General features: G+C 41.6%; 1 protein-coding gene across 1 annotated transcript; it reads left to right on the top strand.

The window, feature by feature from the left end:
- The first annotated feature begins 289 nt into the window (after positions 1–289).
- eppk1 (epiplakin 1) lies at positions 290–25,437 on the top strand. The gene is made up of 3 exons (XM_044334851.1): positions 290–385; positions 5,814–5,936; positions 7,334–25,437. The coding sequence occupies exon 3, from the start codon at positions 7,340–7,342 to the stop codon at positions 24,455–24,457; it is 17,118 nt and encodes a 5,705-aa protein (XP_044190786.1). The 5' UTR covers positions 290–385; positions 5,814–5,936; positions 7,334–7,339; the 3' UTR covers positions 24,458–25,437.
- Positions 25,438–25,638: the final 201 nt, after the last annotated feature.

The following is a 25,638-nucleotide window of genomic DNA, read 5'->3' as shown; positions in this document are numbered from 1 at the left end:
CTGTGTTTGACCAGAATAATCTGAATTTCTCTTTAAACATGACTGTGTGTTTAATAGATCTGTTCAGCTATTGTACAGTTTAAAAAGCTTGATTTTTCTTGCAGTTATTGTTTAAAAGCACAATAGACACGTTCCGAGGAAGTCTGCAGGAATTCCTGGCATCCTGAACTCAGTGCAAAGAGTTCCCCGGTCACTTACTCCCTCACAGCCTGATGAGAGGAGGCTGTTCCTCGGGGAGGGGAGGGACTTACTGGCTGGACCTGCTCTATATTTGACAGTGAGCTCAGAGGACTTCCTCTGAGATGTTGGGAATCCCAATGTTTCTCACTCCAGCTGTGACAGACCGCTAACCAGCGTAGAGTTGGGACTTCCGCAACACCCTCTGGTAAGAACAAGCTCTTTGAGATTGATAACGGAAATTGCAATAACATTTATTTATTTTTTTGCCAAGTTTATATGTGAAAGTTGTCAAAGAAAGGCCAGTTCATTCAATGAGAGTGTTGTTTTATGTAAGGATGAGGGAGGATACGGTGTTCGGCAAAGCTGAAATAGTTGGTTTTTTATGAATATTTAGTTCGGACCAAAAACTTGTCATATAGCTGGTCTTCCTCATGCCAGCGCGGTGGGTTTTTGTTTTCCGTCTGCTTGTGCTGACGTGACACTGAATGGAGCGTGTGTGTGTGTGTGTGTGTGTGTGTGTGTGTGTGTGTGTGTGTGTGTGTGTGTGTGTGTGTGTGTGTGTGTGTCACTGCTAATCTGTGTATAATTAACAAAAACCGTAAACAATATGGGATATTCTCAGAATACAAGGCGGTCTCGAACTTGGAAGTATACCGTGAGTCGACCCTCAGGTAAACGGTCCCGCTGTCCGTGTTTTAAAGTATAGTTGTCGGCTTGGTCAAATAAAAAGTAACGAGCGAATTCATAAAGAATGGGTTGTGGTCGCTGATAACACCATGAATTGCGCATCATTTGCATTCGCTATCTGTCCCATCTCATGGTCAGATGAGATGACGGCACAGACACACCCATAAAGTTTTGAAGCTGAGGGCCTTTGTTTTGCGTCTGATTGAATGAGCAGAGCTGTTTCCAGTGTTTCAGGCTTTTCTCCACATCTCAACATATAGATTGATCCATAATGAAAACCGCAGAGAGCACAAAAGCCTCAAATTGCGGGTCTTTAATTCCACAATCACAAACCAGCTTTCGTGTATTTTGCTTCTTTTACTTCTCCGGTATTTCGCATCTATAACATAATCTACTGAAATACAGCTGTTAATGTGGCAGGTCTGAAACATGTTAGATGAATCTTACAGTAATGTTGTTCAGGTGTCACTGAGTGTACCCGGGATATCGCAGAAACATCAGTACTGATGTGCAGCTGGTCGTGCGTCACAGTTGGCTGCAGCATCACACAGTAGCTGAAACAATAAGTGCGTCTCCAAAATGAGAAAGAGGCTGTGCGCATTTACGCACGAGGCACAGTAGCTGTAACCTCATTAACAGTTAACTGTTAACTTCATCAACATCTGACAGTATGTTCTGTGTTCTCCTAAACATCAGGTCAGGTGTTACACACAGATTCCTGCTTTATACAGCAGAATCGTCTGTAATAAAGTAGCCCTTAGGGATGAATTCTGAGCTCCAACAGAGCTGTCATGACATTTTTAATTTAAGTAGCTGAAAGTTCGAGATAAGCTTACCACCTCATACCACCCACTTGACTAACCGACTGTTAGTGAGTGTATAGCTTTCCTCTTTTATATAACAGTAACATTATGTGTGTATGTCCATTTATTTATGGTCTGAGATAGTCTTGTTGAAGCCAAATTACGTGAATAAATAACTTTATCCTGCACTATCAGCCAACACCCTTCTGATAAAAGGGGAGAGCAAACATTCATTGCTGACTACCTTTAACCACACGTAAAGATAACCACTTTTTTTTTTTAACCTATAGGCATGTATGTCTGAATGAAAGCTCTCAACATGTCTAGACACTGTCCACATCTCCCCCTGAGCTAATGACACACATAATGAGAATCCAACACTTTCTACAGCCACAGAAACTATTATGTAACACTCAAAACGATACTCCATTGCCTCATCGATTCCTGTTTTTTTTGGCTGAGATGGTATCAAGAATGCAGTTCAATGATAAAGACACAGATATGATACAATGAGCCATTTGTATGTAACCCAAAGGTGAGAGGAAATAGGTCATCTTAAGAACAAATTTTTTCCTTTGAGGCACAGAGTTAGCAGGTTTGGGTTCTTGTCAACCGTCAAATCTTCTTGTCAATCAGACAGATTCTTGGCTCAGTTAAAGCTACAGTTAGATTGCCTGATATCAGACAGAATTATAAACTTGTTACTTGTTACTCCATTTAAGTCAACCCGACTTAGTTGAGTGGGTGGATTCAGAGGTCTGGACCCGGGCAAACAGTTAGAAGTCTTATAACTAATTTAGACAAGTAGGCGTAATCTCAATTTGTATTTGTCAAACTCATTATGTCTTCCTTGGGAAAAAAAGTTTCACCCATTTTACTCTCTAATCAACAAATTAGGAGACCATTTCCTTATCAAACTACTGGTGTAAAATGTGTTTAAAAAGGTTGTCAGTCATCTATCATGAAATATCAATTCAAAGTCAATTGGATTTGCTGTGTAGGCTGAAAGTATGAATCAGTATTGACATAGAGCTCTCATGACCTGTTAAATTAATGGTGATGTCACTGGATTTAGTTTGATTTGTTTATTGACAGGAAATGAATTGGCAACTATTTTGAGAAGCGATTGTCATTTTCAAGCAAAAATTGTCAAACAGAACCTGGTTCCAGCTTTTAAAATGCGAGAATTTGCTGCTTTTTCTTGTCTTACATCATAGTAAAGTGAATATGTTTAATATAACAAGATATCTAAGGACACTGCCTTGGGCTCTAATTGAAACTGTAATGACCCTATTTCATATTTTAAAATGTTTTATAGACCAAACAATTATCCGATAATGGAAATAATTGTTGGTTGCAACTCCAATTAGAACTCAATTAATGATACACCGCAAACAGAAAATGAGGTGTATCTGCATGTCTGTACTTGTTCACACAATACAAGTGCAAAAACTTGTCCTGCAGGTCCAATACTAGGCAAAAAAGATAACTTCAATATTAAGTGTTTAGTTTTACATGGGAACTATTCTACATAATCAATATTATCTCTTCTGGGGCAGGAAAGTAAAGATGGTGAAGGTGGTACCTATGTACTTTGCAAAGAGCAGGCTGTGAATAGCAAACAATGAAGCAATGTTCAACATCTGTACTATGTTTAACTTCAAAGCTTTGTGCAGGTGTGGTATTTGACTTTATGATGTGATAAGCAAACTCATAAGGTGTAATAAATGTAAAGTGAATGTTCAACATCTTTTGAAACATTTACAAAGTGAGTGACATGTCAAACAGCAAGTTCAGCAGCTGAAGGACTGAGACACTGCAGCACTGCAGGGCTGCTGCTGTTGTTGTACAAATAGACAGGCTTCAGTCTGCTTTATATATGTGCAAACATTTGTGTGGTTTGGCCTGTAGGTTTTCATAGTTATGATGTCGTGACTGCAACCTCGCAGGTGCCTCACTGCGTGTAGTGAAAAACTGTACACACCTTTAGTCTACTGAGATCATGACTGAAGGTAGAGAACTATTTTTAACACTGTGGTACTCACCAGTTATTCTAAAGAAAATGCTTGAATGACAGCTTGTGATTTCCATCTCATGCAGTAAAGCTAATGAAGATGTTTATATAATGGGGTTTTCTGTAAACTTCCACACAGTAAGTAACATATGGAAATAATTATGTACAGAATAAAGCCTTGTCTACAGCCCAGATTTATCCTCTGTTGAGTATAAAAACAGTGAGCAGGGTTGGGAACTTCATGGCTAAATTCCACTCCACACCCTTTTTGTGAGAGTGATTATATTCACTGCTAAGGGTTGGTATGACATCATCTTTCACATAAAACACAGCTAACCTATCAGCAGACGGGGTGGAAAACAGTATTCTGCCCACAGTTTCTTTCACAGCACTGAATGTGTTCAAACTTGAATGTTTTGGGGACTTCTGCACATTTTTATTCAATACATTACCTTCTCTTTTACTTTTGATTTCAATCTTTTCTTAGGAAAAACTTCCCTCACTGAAAATACAAAAAGATTATCCAAAAAACGTTTTTTGCATTCTAGGGTTAGACTTTAAACTTTATTGATGTATTTACTGACTTTATCATCTGGTAAATAAATCAGCTTTTAAATTGATTCCCCCCCCATTTAAGTTCATCATCTTCTGATAGTCTTGAGGCATCATATATATTGAATTTCAGCTTGTTTTTGTTGTATTTAGTATAAGATGCACCGTTCCATCAAATGTAAATATTCTAGATGTCTTGTGCATCATTTTATACACATTTCCACAAAATTCATCCTGACGTGTGTTGCATCTTTAGAAACTTTGGGATCTCCACAAGACTTTAAAATACAGTTCTGTGAACTTGAACAATGTTTGGGGGGTTCGTTTCTTTTCTAATCTGTGGAGGGACAAAAAAAAAAGAAAATTTATAAAACATAACCTTTGTACACACAACATGTACTAATGCATTAATTACTATAAGCATGCAGAGGAAAGACTACTGTCTACTTGGGCTCCACATTCAAAAAATTGCATTGAGGTACTTACATTCTGTAGGATAAAAGCTTCTATTAGAGGTACTCACTATGCAGATCTCTTGACAATTTTGATTAATTAAAAATAGCTAAAAATGACTTTTTGGATCTACAAAAAGGCAGTCTGTATTGCCTTCTAGGCCCTCAGAAAAGGCCAAATATATCAGTATTTTACATGTTACATTTAATCTCTTTCATTTACCAACTATTCTCTTCTAGTTCTAATTGGAGCCTCATTTCCTATCATGTTTGCTTCAGAAATGAAAGGGTTACTGTCCTTAAACCATGAAATAGAATTATCCAATCAGATTTTTTTGTTGTTGTCTCTAGGCAGAGAAAAGGTTAACTGGCTAACTCATTAGTTTGGACTTCATAACCAGGACAGAAGGCTGCAGCCGTGTGTTTGTTTAAAAAGTCACATGTGAATTTGTCAGTCACATTTTGATATGTAGTGGGTGGCACCAAAAATCATCCCTCTAGGCCAGAGCTATGTTGCTTCTAGCTTAGCTCACCGCACATGATGTAATTATGTTTGTCATGTCTTCATTCAAGGCTCCTTTGTCATGTTGTTTGTTTTTGTTTGTAATGCTCCAGTTACATCTTAAGTTATTGTAGGTTTATAAAGATAGTTTTGTGTACACATCTAGTAACTGTTTTAAGTTAAATAGTGTAATGCTCCCCCACAAAATCTTTTGCCCTGTTGCTGCTTTTTTGGTGTGTGTTTTTTTCATGGGGTGGGGGCGGGGCTGAGCTGAAGGCCTAGCTCTAATCGTCAAGGTTCACCACTGAAAAGTGTATATGTCAAATAACAGAAAAGTATTTCAGAGAAGTTATGTATCAATTGAGGTAACTTGCATTGATGGCAAAATAGCATTTGTATTGGACTGTGTACAACTTGTGGCTTCAGAGTTGTACTTAATTATATCACTATCTTTGTCATAATCTTGTTACTGTTGATAACTAATCTGATATGTAATAAAAGTATATCCACAGCTGCAATAAAAGATAAAAAACAAATAAAGTAATAATAATTTCAAGTCATAAATATGTCGCGTGAGAGATTTGATTGAGATGAAACTTACCTCACTTGTCTTATCTTCACAGGGACAGAGTTTCAAAGCCCTTGGGGCTCTGACCAGCCTAGAAACCTTTGGTCTTTTTCCTGGAACGGCCCGGAGCATCGCATCCGCAGATTGGAGGCTGCCAGACTCACAAGGAAAATAAAAGGTTTGATATATAGTTGGAAGACAGACCATATATTGTTTTGTATTGGTTGTCATTTAAGTTCAGCTCTCTGACTTTAAAGGGAAAAAGAAACCTTTACCTTCCCACATCACCAAGTGAAAACTTAATATTTGGGCTGTTATTGTTTGAGGAAATCAAACTGAAGTTGGATGTTTCTATACCTCTGTAGTTTCACACACAGGCAAATAATTATTTTGACACTTTATGGGCTGAACTCAAATGCCATTAATTTATGAATGACATCCTCACGGGGGCCATGGTGGGAAATTTTGTTTAAAATACTTTTGCATTCTCTGCAAAAGTGTTTGAATTACTTTGAAAAAACACTTTTGCTGCAATTCCAAATCAGCAGAAGCCAACCACAGTGAACATCATGTTTACTTGTTCAACATGCTGTTAAAGTGGTATTGTGCCATTGTCTTCTCTTCATTTAGAGTTTGGAGGACAAAAAGTTTACATTATTCATTAACAAAAACTTAGGCATTTACTTCACAGAATAAACACTACATTCTTGGCAAAAATATATTTAGACTCTGGCTTCAACTGAAAGATTATAAAAAGCAGACAGTACAAATTCAATAAAGTCATGGCCGAAGAACCATGTCAGGCTAACCAAGGTTTACAAGTAGTCCATAATTTAAAGTAATCTGTGTCAAACTTGTAAAAATAGCAAGAGGGAACATTGTGAGGGAATGCAAAGATATGCAATATGCAAGAAAATCCAGGATGAGTTTTGGATTCCATGCTAAACTCATGAGCAGCCCAGACCCTAAAATTTCATTAAGATATACTGTATAGGTGATCCTACTGTAAGATAAAAAAAGTGGAAAAAAAAACTGTAAGATTAATTAATCTTACAAATCCTCCTAGTACATCCTAAAAAACACCATGTCATTTTGTATATCCACCTATACACTAAGTTGCTGGTTTATTAGGTACTGCTAGCTGTTTACAGTATAGTCCACCTTCACCGATACAAATTAGAGACACCTTTCAAGTGTCTCAGTATTATAAACTACAACCTAAAAAAGGTCCATAAAGTTTTATCAACACCTCTCTAAAACAGTTTCAACAAAAAAATGAACATTATGACTATCATGAAGGGGGGATTTTATTGTAGGGCTGTTGTACTGAACTGCATTATTGTTTAGCTAGTGGTACCTAATAATACTTAATATACGCAGCTAGTGAAAGGGTAGACTAGGAAATACTATCATAAGGGATTGGATATGATTTTAATACTGTGCAGAGTTTCTTGTGATAAGAATATTCATATCTGTGAAATGTAGTGGTAGATATTTTTAATGTTACTTAGAGACAATGCATGCAATATCCAAACCAAATTAAGCAACTGTCTCTGTGTTATCAACGCTCTTTAGGCCAAGATGGACTCCATCAGTCAAGATACTGAGATGAGGCAAAATGGCTACACAGAAGTCCGTGGACCTGTGGGTGGCATATTTCTGGAGAAGACAAAGGAGAAGATAACCATATATCAAGCCATGAAAAAACGTCTGCTTAAGCCAGGAACAGCATTAGCGATGCTTGAAGCACAAGCTGCCACAGTGGGTATCGTAGACCCAATAAACAATCGAATACTTTCTGTCGCAGATGCTGTTAAAGAGGAAATAGTTGGACCGGAGATGAAAGAGAAACTCCTCACAGCAGAGAAAGCCATCAGTGGCTATGTAGACCCTTACACCAAAGAAATGATATCTGTATTCCAAGCTATGCATAAAGATTTGGTGCCAAGAGATTATGGATTGAGGCTGCTTGAAGCACAGATAGCCACAAAGGGCCTGTTTGATCCTGTGGAGAAGACAAATATTTCAGTTGAATCTGCGATTAAGAAGGGCTACTATGAAAAAGGTTTGCTCAATGACCAGATGTCAGAGCTCAAAGTGTTCTACAATCCAAGCTCACAAGAAAATCTCAACTACCAAAACCTCCTGGAGAAATGCATTAAAGAACCTGACACAGGACTATTGCTCCTTCCTGTCTGCATCACCTTCAAAGGTCTGCGAAGAGGCATTTCCTCCACTGAACTTTTTGAATCAAAGATCATTGACAAAGAAATATTTGATGACCTACAGAAGGGGAAGACCACAACACAGGATGTGATGTTGATGGAGACGGTGAAAGAATACCTGGAGGGCAAAGGCAGTATTGCAGGCATTGCAGTACTCTCATCCAATCAGAGAATGAGCATTTATCAAGCCATGAAGCAAGGCATACTGATGCCTGGAACAGCACTAGTTCTACTAGAGGCACAAGCTGCAACAGGATTCATGATCGATCCTGTAGAAAATAAAAAGTTCACTGTAGATGAGGCCATCAAAAACAAACTTTTTGGCCCAGAATGTCATGCAAAGCTGCTTTCTGCTGAGCGAGCAGTAACTGGATACAAGGACCCATACACAGGTGAAACTATATCCCTGTTTCAAGCACTGTCAAAAGATTTGATCGTAAAGGAACATGGGATCCGCCTACTTGAGGCACAAATTGCCACAGGTGGAATAATAGACCCAATCAACAGTCACAGACTTCCCACAGAAGTTGCCTTCAAGAGAGGTTATTTCAATGAAGAAATGAACACCATACTAGAGGATTCCGGGGATGACACAAAAGGGTTTTTTGACCCAAACACAGAAGATAATCTCACATATCTTCAGCTGATGGAAAGGTGTGTCACTGATCCCATCACTGGACTGTGCCTCCTTCCTCTCCTTAATAAGTCAGACAGGTTGAATTTCAACTTCATTGACTACCAAACTAAAATGGCCTTCAAAGAGGAGAGGGTGAAAGTGACCTGTGGAAAGTACATGGGAATGACAGTATCTCTGTGGGAACTACTGATGTCAGAATACTTTGATGAACACCAGAGGCGAGACATCATTCAAAAGTACAGAGAGGGGAAGCTCAATATCAAGATGGTCATCACAATGATCCTGGAAGTCATAGAGAAGTCTGTGAAAACAACTAAAGTCGTCTTTGAAGGCATCAGAGAAACTGTCACAGCCAAACAGCTTGTGGAGGCAGATATAATCAGTGAGGAGGTCCTCGAGGATCTGAAAAAGGGGAAAAAGTCTGTGAAGGAAGTTATAGAAGATGAAAACATAAATGTGTACTTACAGGGGAAAGACAGTATTGCAGGTATTCTTCTTCCTGATTCCCAAATCATGACCATCTACCAGGCCAAACAAAAAGGAAAACTGATGCCAGGAACTGCTCTGATTCTACTGGAGGCACAGGCAGCAACAGGCTTCATTATTGACCCAATTGGAAACAGAAAGTTTTCAGTGGATGATGCTGTCAAAGCAAAGATTGTGGGCCCTGATGTCTGTCAAAAGCTCCGCTCAGCAGAGAAAGCGGTCACTGGGTACAAAGATCCATATGATGGCAAAATAATCTCTTTGTTCCAAGCCATGCAAAAAGACCTCATCCTAAAAGACCATGGAATTCGACTCCTGGAGGCACAAATTGCCACTGGTGGGATCATTGACCCTGTGAACAGCCATCGCATTCCTGTCCATGTGGCCTACAAGAGGGGATACTTTAATGAGGAAATGAATCAGATCCTGAGTGATTCAAGTGATGACACCAAAGGATTCTTTGACCCCAACACCCATGACAACCTGACATACTTGCAGCTCATGGCCAGATGTGTCACAGACCCCAGTACAGGTCTGTGTCTCTTGCCACTCAAAAGCAAAAGTAACAAAATTAACATAGATGACAACATTAAGGAAATATTCAAAACAACAACAGTTACTGTTAAGTATGGCAGATTCAGGGGCAAGCACACAACACTGTGGGATCTTATCAATTCAGAGTATATCTTTGAGGACAAAAGACAGGAGTTTTTCAAACTCTTCAAGTCAAGGAAAATCACAGTTGAGCAAATCATTGTGACCATTTTGGAGATCATCGAGAGTAAGGAAATAAAACAGCAAGCAGGGCTGAACTTTGAAAGCCTCAGGGGAGAGGTCTCTGTTGTGGATCTTGTGGAGCTTGACATTTTGGATGAAAACACTTACAACAGTTTGATTGATGGACAGATGACAAGCACTGAGGTGATGAAAATGGACAGTGTGAGAAACTACCTACAAGGAAAAAGTTGCGTAGCTGGGGTGATACTGCAACCCTCCAATCAGAAGTTAAGCATCTCTGAGGCACAGAGAATTGGTATTCTCACACCTGGCACTGCCCTTTGCCTCCTTGAAGCACAAGCAGCCACTGGGTTCATTGTTGAGCCTTTGAAAAACAAAAAACTTACAGTGGAACAAGCTCTCAGAGAAAAGGTAATTGGTCCACAGGTGTATGAAAAGCTTTTGTCTGCAGAGAGGGCTGTCACAGGTTACAGAGATCCATATACTGGCCAAAAGATCTCACTTTTCCAAGCCTTGAAAAAGGATCTAATAGTCAAACAACATGGCATCCGTTTACTTGAGGCCCAGATTGCAACAGGTGGTATCATTGATCCCTTAAAGTGTCTTCACTTACCTCTCAAGGTTGCATACAGAAAAGGATATTTTGATGCAGAACTTAATCAAATCCTATCTGACCCAACTGATGACACAAAAGGCTTTTTTGACCCAAAGACACAAGACAATCTCACATACATGGAGATGTTGGGTAGATGCGTAAAAGATGAGGAAACAGGACTGTTTCTCCTGCCACTGAATGACACACCAAAAGCTGTGGGAACAAAGGCAAAAATGTACACTGACACAGAGATAAAGCAAGAGTTTGAAAAGACAGGTGTGAGCATATCAGTAGGACGCTACTCAGGAAAATCAATTTCCCTATGGGACTTGATTCACTCAAGGTACTTCACTGAGGATCAGCGGCTTGAATTCATTGAAAAATACAGAACAAGGAAGATTAGCACACACACCATAATCACATTAGTGATTTCTACCATTGAAAACCTGGAGAAGAGTGAAACTCCCAAAATGATAATGGGCTTGAGAAAGCCTGTCTCTGCACAACAACTACTGGATTCTGATATTATTGATGCAGATACATTCAAACAGATGAAAGAAGGAAAACTCTCTTTCGAAGAAGTAACCCAACGCGAATCTGTGAGAGGATACCTGAATGGAACTGGAAGAATTGCTGGAATCAAGGTTCATCCATCCCAGAAAATAATGAGCATATATGAAGCAAAAAAGAACGATCTGTTGACACCTGGCATTGCACTTCTACTGCTTGAAGCACAAGCTGCAACAGGATGGGTCATCGATCCTCTCAAAAACAAGTTCTATACTGTTGATGAAGCAGCAAAAGAGAAAGTAATTGGACCAGATGTACATGAGCAGCTTCTCTCAGCTGAACGAGCTGTCACTGGCTATAAAGATCCATACACAGATGCAACAGTATCAGTGTTTGAAGCTATGAATAAACAGTTGATTCAAAGAAGTGATGGCATTCGTCTTCTTGAGGCACAGATAGCAACTGGAGGAATCATTGACCCGAATCAAAGTCACAGACTGCCTATTCATGTTGCTATTAAAAAGGGATATCTGGATGAGGAAATAAGCAACATTCTGTTGAACCCCACTGATGATGCAAGGGGATTCTATGACCCAAATACCAAAGAAAACCTCTCCTACCTTCAGTTGATGAAACGAAGTGAGAAAGACCCTGAAACTGGGCTTCTTCTTCTACCCCTGTATGAAGAGAAATCCTCCATATTTCACACAGATGAGCAGATAGAGAATGCATTCAAAAACAAAACTATTGCCATAAATGCAGGAAAATTTAAAAACAAACAGGTGACATTGTGGGAAGTGTTGCTCTCTGAATACATATCAAAGCAAAAGAGGGAGCAGCTCATAAAACAATACAAGACAGGAGCCATGAAAATAGAGGAGATCATTGAAATACTCACGGTGATCATTACTGAGGTATCATCCAAAGAAAAAAAGTTCAAAGGACTAAGAAAGCAGGTCTCAGCCAGTGAGCTGTATGAGTCAAAAATTATCTCAAAGGAGCTTTTCACCCAGATTATACAAGGGGAGGTAACTGAAGACAATGTTGACACAATGGAATCGATACAAAAGTACCTTGGAGCTACGAACTGTATAGCAGGTGTCAGAGTTGAGTCTACAAAGAAAGTTATGAGCATCTATGAGGCCAAAACCAGAGGCCTGCTGACCCCTGGTACATCTCTGACTCTGCTGGAGGCCCAAGCTGCCACTGGCTTTGTCATTGACCCAGTGAAGAACAAGAAACTGTCCGTAGAGGAAGCTGTAGCCCAAGGAGTGGTTGGCAGTGAGTGGAAAAACAAACTGCTTTCAGCAGAACGAGCAGTTACAGGATACAAAGATCCCTACACTGGAAACACAATATCTTTGTTTCAGGCCCTGAAAAAAGATCTCATAGTCAAAGATCATGGAATTCGTCTCCTTGAAGCACAAATTGCCACAGGAGGAATAATTGACCCAGTGCACAGTCACAGAGTGCCTGTACAGGTGGCATACCAAAGAGGTTACTTTGATGAGGAAATGAACCAGATTCTGTCTGATACCGATGATGATACCAAAGGCTTTTTTGATCCCAACACACAAGAGAATCTCACCTATCTCCAGCTGGTTGAGAGGTGTGTCACTGATCCAATGACAGGCCTAAACTTACTATCCATTGTAAAGAAAGGCGAGTTTTATTTCTTTGTTGATGAGGCAACAAAACTCATTCTGAAATCTACAACAACAACTAGAGCAGGGGGGAAATATCATGGAATAACAGTGTCACTGTGGGATCTCTTGTACTCCAAATACATCACAGAGGAGAAGAGGAGAGAGCTTGTGCAACAGTACAAGTCTGGGGCGATCACAATTGAACGCTTCTTGGAGATCATCTTGACGATCATTCAGCAGCAGACCACAACAACCTCATCATCATCATCAATCACCAAATATCAAGTACCAGAAACAAAAGTGGACAGCAGCACAACAGAAACTACTATAACTACTACAATCACAGAGACAAGTCAAGTTGAAAAGTTCCATGGAATAAGAAAGGATGTCAGTGCTACTGAGCTGCTTGAATCGAAAATCATCAATGAGGACCTCTACAAAGATCTCAGCGCTGGAAAAGTCACAGTGAGAGAAGTGAGTGAAATGGACTCTGTCCGGAAGTACTTGGAGGGGACCAACAGCATTGCAGGAGTATACCTGCAGTCCACCAAACAAACACTAAGCATCTATGAAGCCAAAAGCAAAAGCCTGCTGACTCCTGGTACATCTCTGGTACTGCTGGAAGCCCAAGCTGCCACTGGCTTTGTCATTGACCCAGTGAAGAACAAGAAACTGTCCGTAGAGGAAGCTGTAGCCCAAGGAGTGGTTGGCAGTGAGTGGAAAAACAAACTGCTTTCAGCAGAACGAGCAGTTACAGGATACAAAGATCCCTACACTGGAAACACAATATCTTTGTTTCAGGCCCTGAAAAAAGATCTCATAGTCAAAGATCATGGAATTCGTCTCCTTGAAGCACAAATTGCCACAGGAGGAATAATTGACCCAGTGCACAGTCACAGAGTGCCTGTACAGGTGGCATACCGAAGAGGTTACTTTGATGAGGAAATGAACCAGATTCTGTCTGATCCCGATGATGATACCAAGGGCTTTTTTGATCCCAACACACAAGAGAACCTCACCTATCTCCAGCTAGTCGAGAGATGTGTCACAGATCCCATCACAGGCCTTAGTTTGCTGGTCATTGTGAAGAAAGGCGAGTTTTATTTCTTTGTTGATGAGGCAACAAAACTCATTCTGAAATCTACAACAACAACTAGAGCAGGGGGGAAATATCATGGAATAACAGTGTCACTGTGGGATCTCTTGTACTCCAAATACATCACAGAGGAGAAGAGGAGAGAGCTTGTGCAACAGTACAAGTCTGGGGCGATCACAATTGAACGCTTCTTGGAGATCATCTTGACGATCATTCAGCAGCAGACCACAACAACCTCATCATCATCATCAATCACCAAATATCAAGTACCAGAAACAAAAGTGGACAGCAGCACAACAGAAACTACTATAACTACTACAATCACAGAGACAAGTCAAGTTGAAAAGTTCCATGGAATAAGAAAGGATGTCAGTGCTACTGAGCTGCTTGAATCGAAAATCATCAATGAGGACCTCTACAAAGATCTTAGCGCTGGAAAAGTCACAGTGAGAGAAGTGAGTGAAATGGACTCTGTCCGGAAGTACTTGGAGGGGACCAACAGTATTGCAGGAGTGTATCTGCAGTCCGCCAAACAAACACTAAGCATCCATGACGCCAAAAGCAAAGGCCTACTGACCCCTGGTACATCTCTGGTACTGCTGGAAGCCCAAGCTGCCACTGGCTTTGTCATTGACCCAGTGAAGAACAAGAAACTGTCCGTAGAGGAAGCTGTAGCCCAAGGAGTGGTTGGCAGTGAGTGGAAAAACAAACTGCTTTCAGCAGAACGAGCAGTTACAGGATACAAAGATCCCTACACTGGAAACACAATATCTTTGTTTCAGGCCCTGAAAAAAGATCTCATAGTCAAAGATCATGGAATTCGTCTCCTTGAAGCACAAATTGCCACAGGAGGAATAATTGACCCAGTGCACAGTCACAGAGTGCCTGTACAGGTGGCATACCGAAGAGGTTACTTTGATGAGGAAATGAACCAGATTCTGTCTGATCCCGATGATGATACCAAGGGCTTTTTTGATCCCAACACACAAGAGAACCTCACCTATCTCCAGCTAGTCGAGAGATGTGTCACAGATCCCATCACAGGCCTTAGTTTGCTGGTCATTGTGAAGAAAGGCGAGTTTTATTTCTTTGTTGATGAGGCAACAAAACTCATTCTGAAATCTACAACAACAACTAGAGCAGGGGGGAAATATCATGGAATAACAGTGTCACTGTGGGATCTCTTGTACTCCAAATACATCACAGAGGAGAAGAGGAGAGAGCTTGTGCAACAGTACAAGTCTGGGGCGATCACAATTGAACGCTTCTTGGAGATCATCTTGACGATCATTCAGCAGCAGACCACAACAACCTCATCATCATCATCAATCACCAAATATCAAGTACCAGAAACAAAAGTGGACAGCAGCACAACAGAAACTACTATAACTACTACAATCACAGAGACAAGTCAAGTTGAAAAGTTCCATGGAATAAGAAAGGATGTCAGCGCTACTGAGCTGCTTGAATCGAAAATCATCAATGAGGACCTCTACAAAGATCTCAGCGCTGGAAAAGTCACAGTGAGAGAAGTGAGTGAAATGGACTCTGTCCGGAAGTACTTGGAGGGGACCAACAGCATTGCAGGAGTATACCTGCAGTCCACCAAACAAACACTAAGCATCTATGAAGCCAAAAGCAAAAGCCTGCTGACTCCTGGTACATCTCTGGTACTGCTGGAAGCCCAAGCTGCCACTGGCTTTGTCATTGACCCAGTGAAGAACAAGAAACTGTCCGTAGAGGAAGCTGTAGCCCAAGGAGTGGTTGGCAGTGAGTGGAAAAACAAACTGCTTTCAGCAGAACGAGCAGTTACAGGATACAAAGATCCCTACACTGGAAACACAATATCTTTGTTTCAGGCCCTGAAAAAAGATCTCATAGTCAAAGATCATGGAATTCGTCTCCTTGAAGCACAAATTGCCACAGGAGGAATAATTGACCCAGTGCACAGTCACAGAGTGCCTGTACAGGTGGCATACCGAAGAGGTTACTTTGATGAGGAAATGAACCAGATTCTGTCTGATCCCGATGATGATACCAAGGGCTTTTTTGATCCCAACACACAAGAGAACCTCACCTATCTCCAGCTAGTCGAGAGATGTGTCACAGATCCCATCACAGGCCTTAGTTTGCTGGTCATTGTGAAGAAAGGCGAGTTTTATTTCTTTGTTGATGAGGCAACAAAACTCATTCTGAAATCTACAACAACAACTAGAGCAGGGGGGAAATATCATGGAATAACAGTGTCACTGTGGGATCTCTTGTACTCCAAATACATCACAGAGGAGAAGAGGAGAGAGCTTGTGCAACAGTACAAGTCTGGGGCGATCACAATTGAACGCTTCTTGGAGATCATCTTGACGATCATTCAGCAGCAGACCACAACAACCTCATCATCATCATCAATCACCAAATATCAAGTACCAGAAACAAAAGTGGACAGCAGCACAACAGAAACTACTATAACTACTACAATCACAGAGACAAGTCAAGTTGAAAAGTTCCATGGAATAAGAAAGGATGTCAGCGCTACTGAGCTGCTTGAATCGAAAATCATCAATGAGGACCTCTACAAAGATCTTAGCGCTGGAAAAGTCACAGTGAGAGAAGTGAGTGAAATGGACTCTGTCCGGAAGTACTTGGAGGGGACCAACAGTATTGCAGGAGTGTACCTGCAGTCCGCCAAACAAACACTAAGCATCCATGACGCCAAAAGCAAAGGCCTACTGACCCCTGGTACATCTCTGGTACTGCTGGAAGCCCAAGCTGCCACTGGCTTTGTCATTGACCCAGTGAAGAACAAGAAACTGTCCGTAGAGGAAGCTGTAGCCCAAGGAGTGGTTGGCAGTGAGTGGAAAAACAAACTGCTTTCAGCAGAACGAGCAGTTACAGGATACAAAGATCCCTACACTGGAAACACAATATCTTTGTTTCAGGCCCTGAAAAAAGATCTCATAGTCAAAGATCATGGAATTCGTCTCCTTGAAGCACAAATTGCCACAGGAGGAATAATTGACCCAGTGCACAGTCACAGAGTGCCTGTACAGGTGGCATACCGAAGAGGTTACTTTGATGAGGAAATGAACCAGATTCTGTCTGATCCCGATGATGATACCAAGGGCTTTTTTGATCCCAACACACAAGAGAACCTCACCTATCTCCAGCTAGTCGAGAGATGTGTCACAGATCCCATCACAGGCCTTAGTTTGCTGGTCATTGTGAAGAAAGGCGAGTTTTATTTCTTTGTGGATGAGGCAACAAAACTCATTCTGAAATCTACAACAACAACTAGAGCAGGGGGGAAATATCATGGAATAACAGTGTCACTGTGGGATCTCTTGTACTCCAAATACATCACAGAGGAGAAGAGGAGAGAGCTTGTGCAACAGTACAAGTCTGGGGCGATCACAATTGAACGCTTCTTGGAGATCATCTTGACGATCATTCAGCAGCAGACCACAACAACCTCATCATCATCATCAATCACCAAATATCAAGTACCAGAAACAAAAGTGGACAGCAGCACAACAGAAACTACTATAACTACTACAGTCACAGAGACAAGTCAAGTTGAAAAGTTCCATGGAATAAGAAAGGATGTCAGTGCTACTGAGCTGCTTGAATCGAAAATCATCAATGAGGACCTCTACAAAGATCTTAGCGCTGGAAAAGTCACAGTGAGAGAAGTGAGTGAAATGGACTCTGTCCGGAAGTACTTGGAGGGGACCAACAGTATTGCAGGAGTGTACCTGCAGTCCGCCAAACAAACACTAAGCATCCATGAAGCCAAAAGCAAAGGCCTACTGACCCCTGGTACATCTCTGGTACTGCTGGAAGCCCAAGCTGCCACTGGCTTTGTCATTGACCCAGTGAAGAACAAGAAACTGTCCGTAGAGGAAGCTGTAGCCCAAGGAGTGGTTGGCAGTGAGTGGAAAAACAAACTGCTTTCAGCAGAACGAGCAGTTACAGGATACAAAGATCCCTACACTGGAAACACAATATCTTTGTTTCAGGCCCTGAAAAAAGATCTCATAGTCAAAGATCATGGAATTCGTCTCCTTGAAGCACAAATTGCCACAGGAGGAATAATTGACCCAGTGCACAGTCACAGAGTGCCTGTACAGGTGGCATACCAAAGAGGTTACTTTGATGAGGAAATGAACCAGATTCTGTCTGATCCCGATGATGATACCAAGGGCTTTTTTGATCCCAACACACAAGAGAACCTCACCTATCTCCAGCTAGTCGAGAGATGTGTCACAGATCCCATCACAGGCCTTAGTTTGCTGGTCATTGTGAAGAAAGGCGAGTTTTATTTCTTTGTGGATGAGGCAACAAAACTCATTCTGAAATCTACAACAACAACTAGAGCAGGGGGGAAATATCATGGAATAACAGTGTCACTGTGGGATCTCTTGTACTCCAAATACATCACAGAGGAGAAGAGGAGAGAGCTTGTGCAACAGTACAAGTCTGGGGCGATCACAATTGAACGCTTCTTGGAGATCATCTTGACGATCATTCAGCAGCAGACCACAACAACCTCATCATCATCATCAATCACCAAATATCAAGTACCAGAAACAAAAGTGGACAGCAGCACAACAGAAACTACTATAACTACTACAATCACAGAGACAAGTCAAGTTGAAAAGTTCCATGGAATAAGAAAGGATGTCAGTGCTACTGAGCTGCTTGAATCGAAAATCATCAATGAGGACCTCTACAAAGATCTTAGCGCTGGAAAAGTCACAGTGAGAGAAGTGAGTGAAATGGACTCTGTCCGGAAGTACTTGGAGGGGACCAACAGTATTGCAGGAGTGTACCTGCAGTCCGCCAAACAAACACTAAGCATCCATGAAGCCAAAAGCAAAGGCCTACTGACCCCTGGTACATCTCTGGTACTGCTGGAAGCCCAAGCTGCCACTGGCTTTGTCATTGACCCAGTGAAGAACAAGAAACTGTCCGTAGAGGAAGCTGTAGCCCAAGGAGTGGTTGGCAGTGAGTGGAAAAACAAACTGCTTTCAGCAGAACGAGCAGTTACAGGATACAAAGATCCCTACACTGGAAACACAATATCTTTGTTTCAGGCCCTGAAAAAAGATCTCATAGTCAAAGATCATGGAATTCGTCTCCTTGAAGCACAAATTGCCACAGGAGGAATAATTGACCCAGTGCACAGTCACAGAGTGCCTGTACAGGTGGCATACCAAAGAGGTTACTTTGATGAGGAAATGAACCAGATTCTGTCTGATCCCGATGATGATACCAAGGGCTTTTTTGATCCCAACACACAAGAGAACCTCACCTATCTCCAGCTAGTCGAGAGATGTGTCACAGATCCCATCACAGGCCTTAGTTTGCTGGTCATTGTGAAGAAAGGCGAGTTTTATTTCTTTGTGGATGAGGCAACAAAACTCATTCTGAAATCTACAACAACAACTAGAGCAGGGGGGAAATATCATGGAATAACAGTGTCACTGTGGGATCTCTTGTACTCCAAATACATCACAGAGGAGAAGAGGAGAGAGCTTGTGCAACAGTACAAGTCTGGGGCGATCACAATTGAACGCTTCTTGGAGATCATCTTGACGATCATTCAGCAGCAGACCACAACAACCTCATCATCATCATCAATCACCAAATATCAAGTACCAGAAACAAAAGTGGACAGCAGCACAACAGAAACTACTATAACTACTACAATCACAGAGACAAGTCAAGTTGAAAAGTTCCATGGAATAAGAAAGGATGTCAGTGCTACTGAGCTGCTTGAATCGAAAATCATCAATGAGGACCTCTACAAAGATCTCAGCGCTGGAAAAGTCACAGTGAGAGAAGTGAGTGAAATGGACTCTGTCCGGAAGTACTTGGAGGGGACCAACAGTATTGCAGGAGTGTACCTGCAGTCCGCCAAACAAACACTAAGCATCCATGAAGCCAAAAGCAAAGGCCTACTGACCCCTAGTACATCTCTGGTACTGCTGGAAGCCCAAGCTGCCACTGGCTTTGTCATTGACCCAGTGAAGAACAAGAAACTGTCCGTAGAGGAAGCTGTAGCCCAAGGAGTGGTTGGCAGTGAGTGGAAAAACAAACTGCTTTCAGCAGAACGAGCAGTTACAGGATACAAAGATCCCTACACTGGAAACACAATATCTTTGTTTCAGGCCCTGAAAAAAGATCTCATAGTCAAAGATCATGGAATTCGTCTCCTTGAAGCACAAATTGCCACAGGAGGAATAATTGACCCAGTGCACAGTCACAGAGTGCCTGTACAGGTGGCATACCGAAGAGGTTACTTTGATGAGGAAATGAACCAGATTCTGTCTGATCCCGATGATGATACCAAGGGCTTTTTTGATCCCAACACACAAGAGAACCTCACCTATCTCCAGCTAGTCGAGAGATGTGTCACAGATCCCATCACAGGCCTTAGTTTGCTGGTCATTGTGAAGAAAGGCGAGTTTTATTTCTTTGTGGATGAGGCAACAAAACTCATTCTGAAATCTACAACAACAACTAGAGCAGGGGGGAAATATCATGGAATAACAGTGTCACTGTGGGATCTCTTGTACTCCAAATACATCACAGAGGAGAAGAGGAGAGAGCTTGTGCAACAGTACAAGTCTGGGGCGATCACAATTGAACGCTTCTTGGAGATCATCTTGACGATCATTCAGCAGCAGACCACAACAACCTCATCATCATCATCAATCACCAAATATCAAGTACCAGAAACAAAAGTGGACAGCAGCACATCAGAAACTACTATAACTACTACATTCACAGAGACAAGTCAAGTTAAAAAGTTCCATGGAATAAGAAAGGATGTCAGTGCTACTGAGCTGCTTGAATCGAAAATCATCAATGAGGACCTCTACAAAGATCTTAGCGCTGGAAAAGTCACAGTGAGAGAAGTGAGTGAAATGGACTCTGTCCGGAAGTACTTGGAGGGGACCAACAGTATTGCAGGAGTGTACCTGCAGTCCGCCAAACAAACACTAAGCATCCATGAAGCCAAAAGCAAAGGCCTACTGACCCCTGGTACATCTCTGGTACTGCTGGAAGCCCAAGCTGCCACTGGCTTTGTCATTGACCCAGTGAAGAACAAGAAACTGTCCGTAGAGGAAGCTGTAGCCCAAGGAGTGGTTGGCAGTGAGTGGAAAAACAAACTGCTTTCAGCAGAACGAGCAGTTACAGGATACAAAGATCCCTACACTGGAAACACAATATCTTTGTTTCAGGCCCTGAAAAAAGATCTCATAGTCAAAGATCATGGAATCCGTCTCCTTGAAGCACAAATTGCCACAGGAGGAATAATTGACCCAGTGCACAGTCACAGAGTGCCTGTACAGGTGGCATACCAAAGAGGTTACTTTGATGAGGAAATGAACCAGATTCTGTCTGATCCCGATGATGATACCAAGGGCTTTTTTGATCCCAACACACAAGAGAACCTCACCTATCTCCAGCTAGTCGAGAGATGTGTCACAGATCCCATCACAGGCCTTAGTTTGCTGGTCATTGTGAAGAAAGGCGAGTTTTATTTCTTTGTTGATGAGGCAACAAAACTCATTCTGAAATCTACAACAACAACTAGAGCAGGGGGGAAATATCAAGGAATAACAGTGTCACTGTGGGATCTCTTGTACTCCAAATACATCACAGAGGAGAAGAGGAGAGAGCTTGTGCAACAGTACAAGTCTGGGGCGATCACAATTGAACGCTTCTTGGAGATCATCTTGACGATCATTCAGCAGCAGACCACAACAACCTCATCATCATCATCAATCACCAAATATCAAGTACCAGAAACAAAAGTGGACAGCAGCACAACAGAAACTACTATAACTACTACAATCACAGAGACAAGTCAAGTTGAAAAGTTCCATGGAATAAGAAAGGATGTCAGTGCTACTGAGCTGCTTGAATCGAAAATCATCAATGAGGACCTCTACAAAGATCTTAGCGCTGGAAAAGTCACAGTGAGAGAAGTGAGTGAAATGGACTCTGTCCGCAAGTACTTGGAGGGGACCAACAGTATTGCAGGAGTGTACCTGCAGTCCGCCAAACAAACACTAAGCATCCATGAAGCCAAAAGCAAAGGCCTACTGACCCCTGGTACATCTCTGGTACTGCTGGAAGCCCAAGCTGCCACTGGCTTTGTCATTGACCCAGTGAAGAACAAGAAACTGTCCGTAGAGGAAGCTGTAGCCCAAGGAGTGGTTGGCAGTGAGTGGAAAAACAAACTGCTTTCAGCAGAACGAGCAGTTACAGGATACAAAGATCCCTACACTGGAAACACAATATCTTTGTTTCAGGCCCTGAAAAAAGATCTCATAGTCAAAGATCATGGAATTCGTCTCCTTGAAGCACAAATTGCCACAGGAGGAATAATTGACCCAGTGCACAGTCACAGAGTGCCTGTACAGGTGGCATACCAAAGAGGTTACTTTGATGAGGAAATGAACCAGATTCTGTCTGATCCCGATGATGATACCAAGGGCTTTTTTGATCCCAACACACAAGAGAACCTCACCTATCTCCAGCTAGTCGAGAGATGTGTCACAGATCCCATCACAGGCCTTAGTTTGCTGGTCATTGTGAAGAAAGGCGAGTTTTATTTCTTTGTGGATGAGGCAACAAAACTCATTCTGAAATCTACAACAACAACTAGAGCAGGGGGGAAATATCATGGAATAACAGTGTCACTGTGGGATCTCTTGTACTCCAAATACATCACAGAGGAGAAGAGGAGAGAGCTTGTGCAACAGTACAAGTCTGGGGCGATCACAATTGAACGCTTCTTGGAGATCATCTTGACGATCATTCAGCAGCAGACCACAACAACCTCATCATCATCATCAATCACCAAATATCAAGTACCAGAAACAAAAGTGGACAGCAGCACAACAGAAACTACTATAACTACTACAATCACAGAGACAAGTCAAGTTGAAAAGTTCCATGGAATAAGAAAGGATGTCAGTGCTACTGAGCTGCTTGAATCGAAAATCATCAATGAGGACCTCTACAAAGATCTTAGCGCTGGAAAAGTCACAGTGAGAGAAGTGAGTGAAATGGACTCTGTCCGGAAGTACTTGGAGGGGACCAACAGCATTGCAGGAGTGTACCTGCAGTCCACCAAAAAGACCCTAAGCATCCATGACGCCAAAAGCAAAGGCCTACTGACCCCTGGTACATCTCTGGTACTGCTGGAAGCCCAAGCTGCCACTGGCTTTGTCATTGACCCAATGAAGAACAAGAAACTGTCCGTAGAGGAAGCTGTAGCCCAAGGAGTGGTTGGCAGTGAGTGGAAAAACAAACTGCTTTCAGCAGAACGAGCAGTTACAGGATACAAAGATCCCTACACTGGAAACACAATATCTTTGTTTCAGGCCCTGAAAAAAGATCTCATAGTCAAAGATCATGGAATTCGTCTCCTTGAAGCACAAATTGCCACAGGAGGAATAATTGACCCAGTGCACAGTCACAGAGTGCCTGTACAGGTGGCATACCAAAGAGGTTACTTTGATGAGGAAATGAACCAGATTCTGTCTGATCCCGATGATGATACCAAGGGCTTTTTTGATCCCAACACACAAGAGAACCTCACCTATCTCCAGCTAGTCGAGAGATGTGTCACAGATCCCATCACAGGCCTTAGTTTGCTGGTCATTGTGAAGAAAGGCGAGTTTTATTTCTTTGTGGATGAGGCAACAAAACTCATTCTGAAATCTACAACAACAACTAGAGCAGGGGGGAAATATCATGGAATAACAGTGTCACTGTGGGATCTCTTGTACTCCAAATACATCACAGAGGAGAAGAGGAGAGAGCTTGTGCAACAGTACAAGTCTGGGGCGATCACAATTGAACGCTTCTTGGAGATCATCTTGACGATCATTCAGCAGCAGACCACAACAACCTCATCATCATCATCAATCACCAAATATCAAGTACCAGAAACAAAAGTGGACAGCAGCACAACAAAAACTACTATAACTACTACAATCACAGAGACAAGTCAAGTTGAAAAGTTCCATGGAATAAGAAAGGATGTCAGTGCTACTGAGCTGCTTGAATCACAAATCATCAATGAGGACCTCTACAAAGATCTTAGCGCTGGAAAAGTCACAGTGAGAGAAGTGAGTGAAATGGACTCTGTCCGGAAGTACTTGGAGGGGACCAACAGCATTGCAGGAGTGTACCTGCAGTCCACCAAAAAGACCCTAAGCATCCATGACGCCAAAAGCAAAGGCCTACTGACCCCTGGTACATCTCTGGTACTGCTGGAAGCCCAAGCTGCCACTGGCTTTGTCATTGACCCAATGAAGAACAAGAAACTGTCCGTAGAGGAAGCTGTAGCCCAAGGAGTGGTTGGCAGTGAGTGGAAAAACAAACTGCTTTCAGCAGAACGAGCAGTTACAGGATACAAAGATCCCTACACTGGAAACACAATATCTTTGTTTCAGGCCCTGAAAAAAGATCTCATAGTCAAAGATCATGGAATTCGTCTCCTTGAAGCACAAATTGCCACAGGAGGAATAATTGACCCAGTGCACAGTCACAGAGTGCCTGTACAGGTGGCATACCAAAGAGGTTACTTTGATGAGGAAATGAACCAGATTCTGTCTGATCCCGATGATGATACCAAGGGCTTTTTTGATCCCAACACACAAGAGAACCTCACCTATCTCCAGCTGGTTGAGAGATGTGTCACAGATCCCATCACAGGCCTTTCTTTATTGCCCTTGCATAAGTGAAGAAAAGACCTTTCTTAGAAACATTTGTTGTTGTGTTTTGCTTGCATCACTTGATGCTTTTTTAGTGTAGGTTACTCATTATTGCACTTAGGACTATTTTCTCTCTTTGTCCCAAAATAATCTCACAACAAATTACTGCATTGCTTCTTTGAATAGTTTGTGGCTGAAGAAAGTTTGTAAGAAAATGACATGTATATTGTGCTGTATGTAATACTCATGGTGATGCATGATTGGAGAATAGAATGAAAAACGTGTCAGAGAAAATGGTTTATGCTATCACAGGAATAGATGTTTCTGTTAAAAAAACAAACTACTTTTTGTTCACCATGTGCCTTAAAACATTTTTAATGAACAGTTGTGTTATTTCTGAACAAATTGAGAAAATGCCGCGATCTTATTAAAATTCAACACATTGGGACTTAAATGTTATAAATTATAACTGCATTTGATATGTCAAATGTCTGCTGTGACTTCAGGATAAGTTAACATTGAAAAATATGGGATATATTTTTGGCCCAAGTCTTTTTTGTTGTCAGTCCTTATCTGATACACAATACTGGTATTCTTTGTATACATACATGGCAGTGACTGTCAAAGATCACAAATTTTGAATTTTATACATAATTTCCTTGATTTAATGTTGGTTTATGCTATTTGAGGGATCTATAGATTTGATTGTTCTTACACACACAAATCCATGCATCAAATCTAACGCAACTAGATGAGCTAACCCTACTTTTACCTTGCCTACAGAAGCTGGACTTAGTTATATTTTGTAACATTTGGCCTAGAGCTTTATTATATTGAAATATGTTGTATTTTCTACTCAAGTAAAATGGGAGTAGAGTGACAATTAGTTATGCTAGGCCTGCTCTGACTTCACCTGGATTCCAGCCATGCATTTACTGGATTTTAATATTGTAAAACCTTTATTTTCTAAACTGTTTCATTGTGTGGCCCAATAAATAAGTGAGATGTGAGTACTATATCTTGTCTTCTATTCAATAAATTTGACATTTTTGGAGCTGTCATGCTGGTTTTGGTGTGTGAAGCTCAGTACACCACATACTGTACAAATTAAATTTCTTGGTTGAAGAGCTCTCACATGGGCTCACAAAATTTCTAGAACCCCTAAAGCACCCTTACTATTTCCAATGCAACAACAATGAAGCTAATTAAAT

The sequence above is a fragment of the Thunnus albacares genome, chromosome 19 (genome assembly GCF_914725855.1).
Source record: "Thunnus albacares chromosome 19, fThuAlb1.1, whole genome shotgun sequence".
Taxonomy (NCBI): domain Eukaryota; kingdom Metazoa; phylum Chordata; class Actinopteri; order Scombriformes; family Scombridae; genus Thunnus; species Thunnus albacares.
Note: the sequence above shows the minus strand (reverse complement) of the source record. Positions and strands in the feature narration are given on the sequence as shown.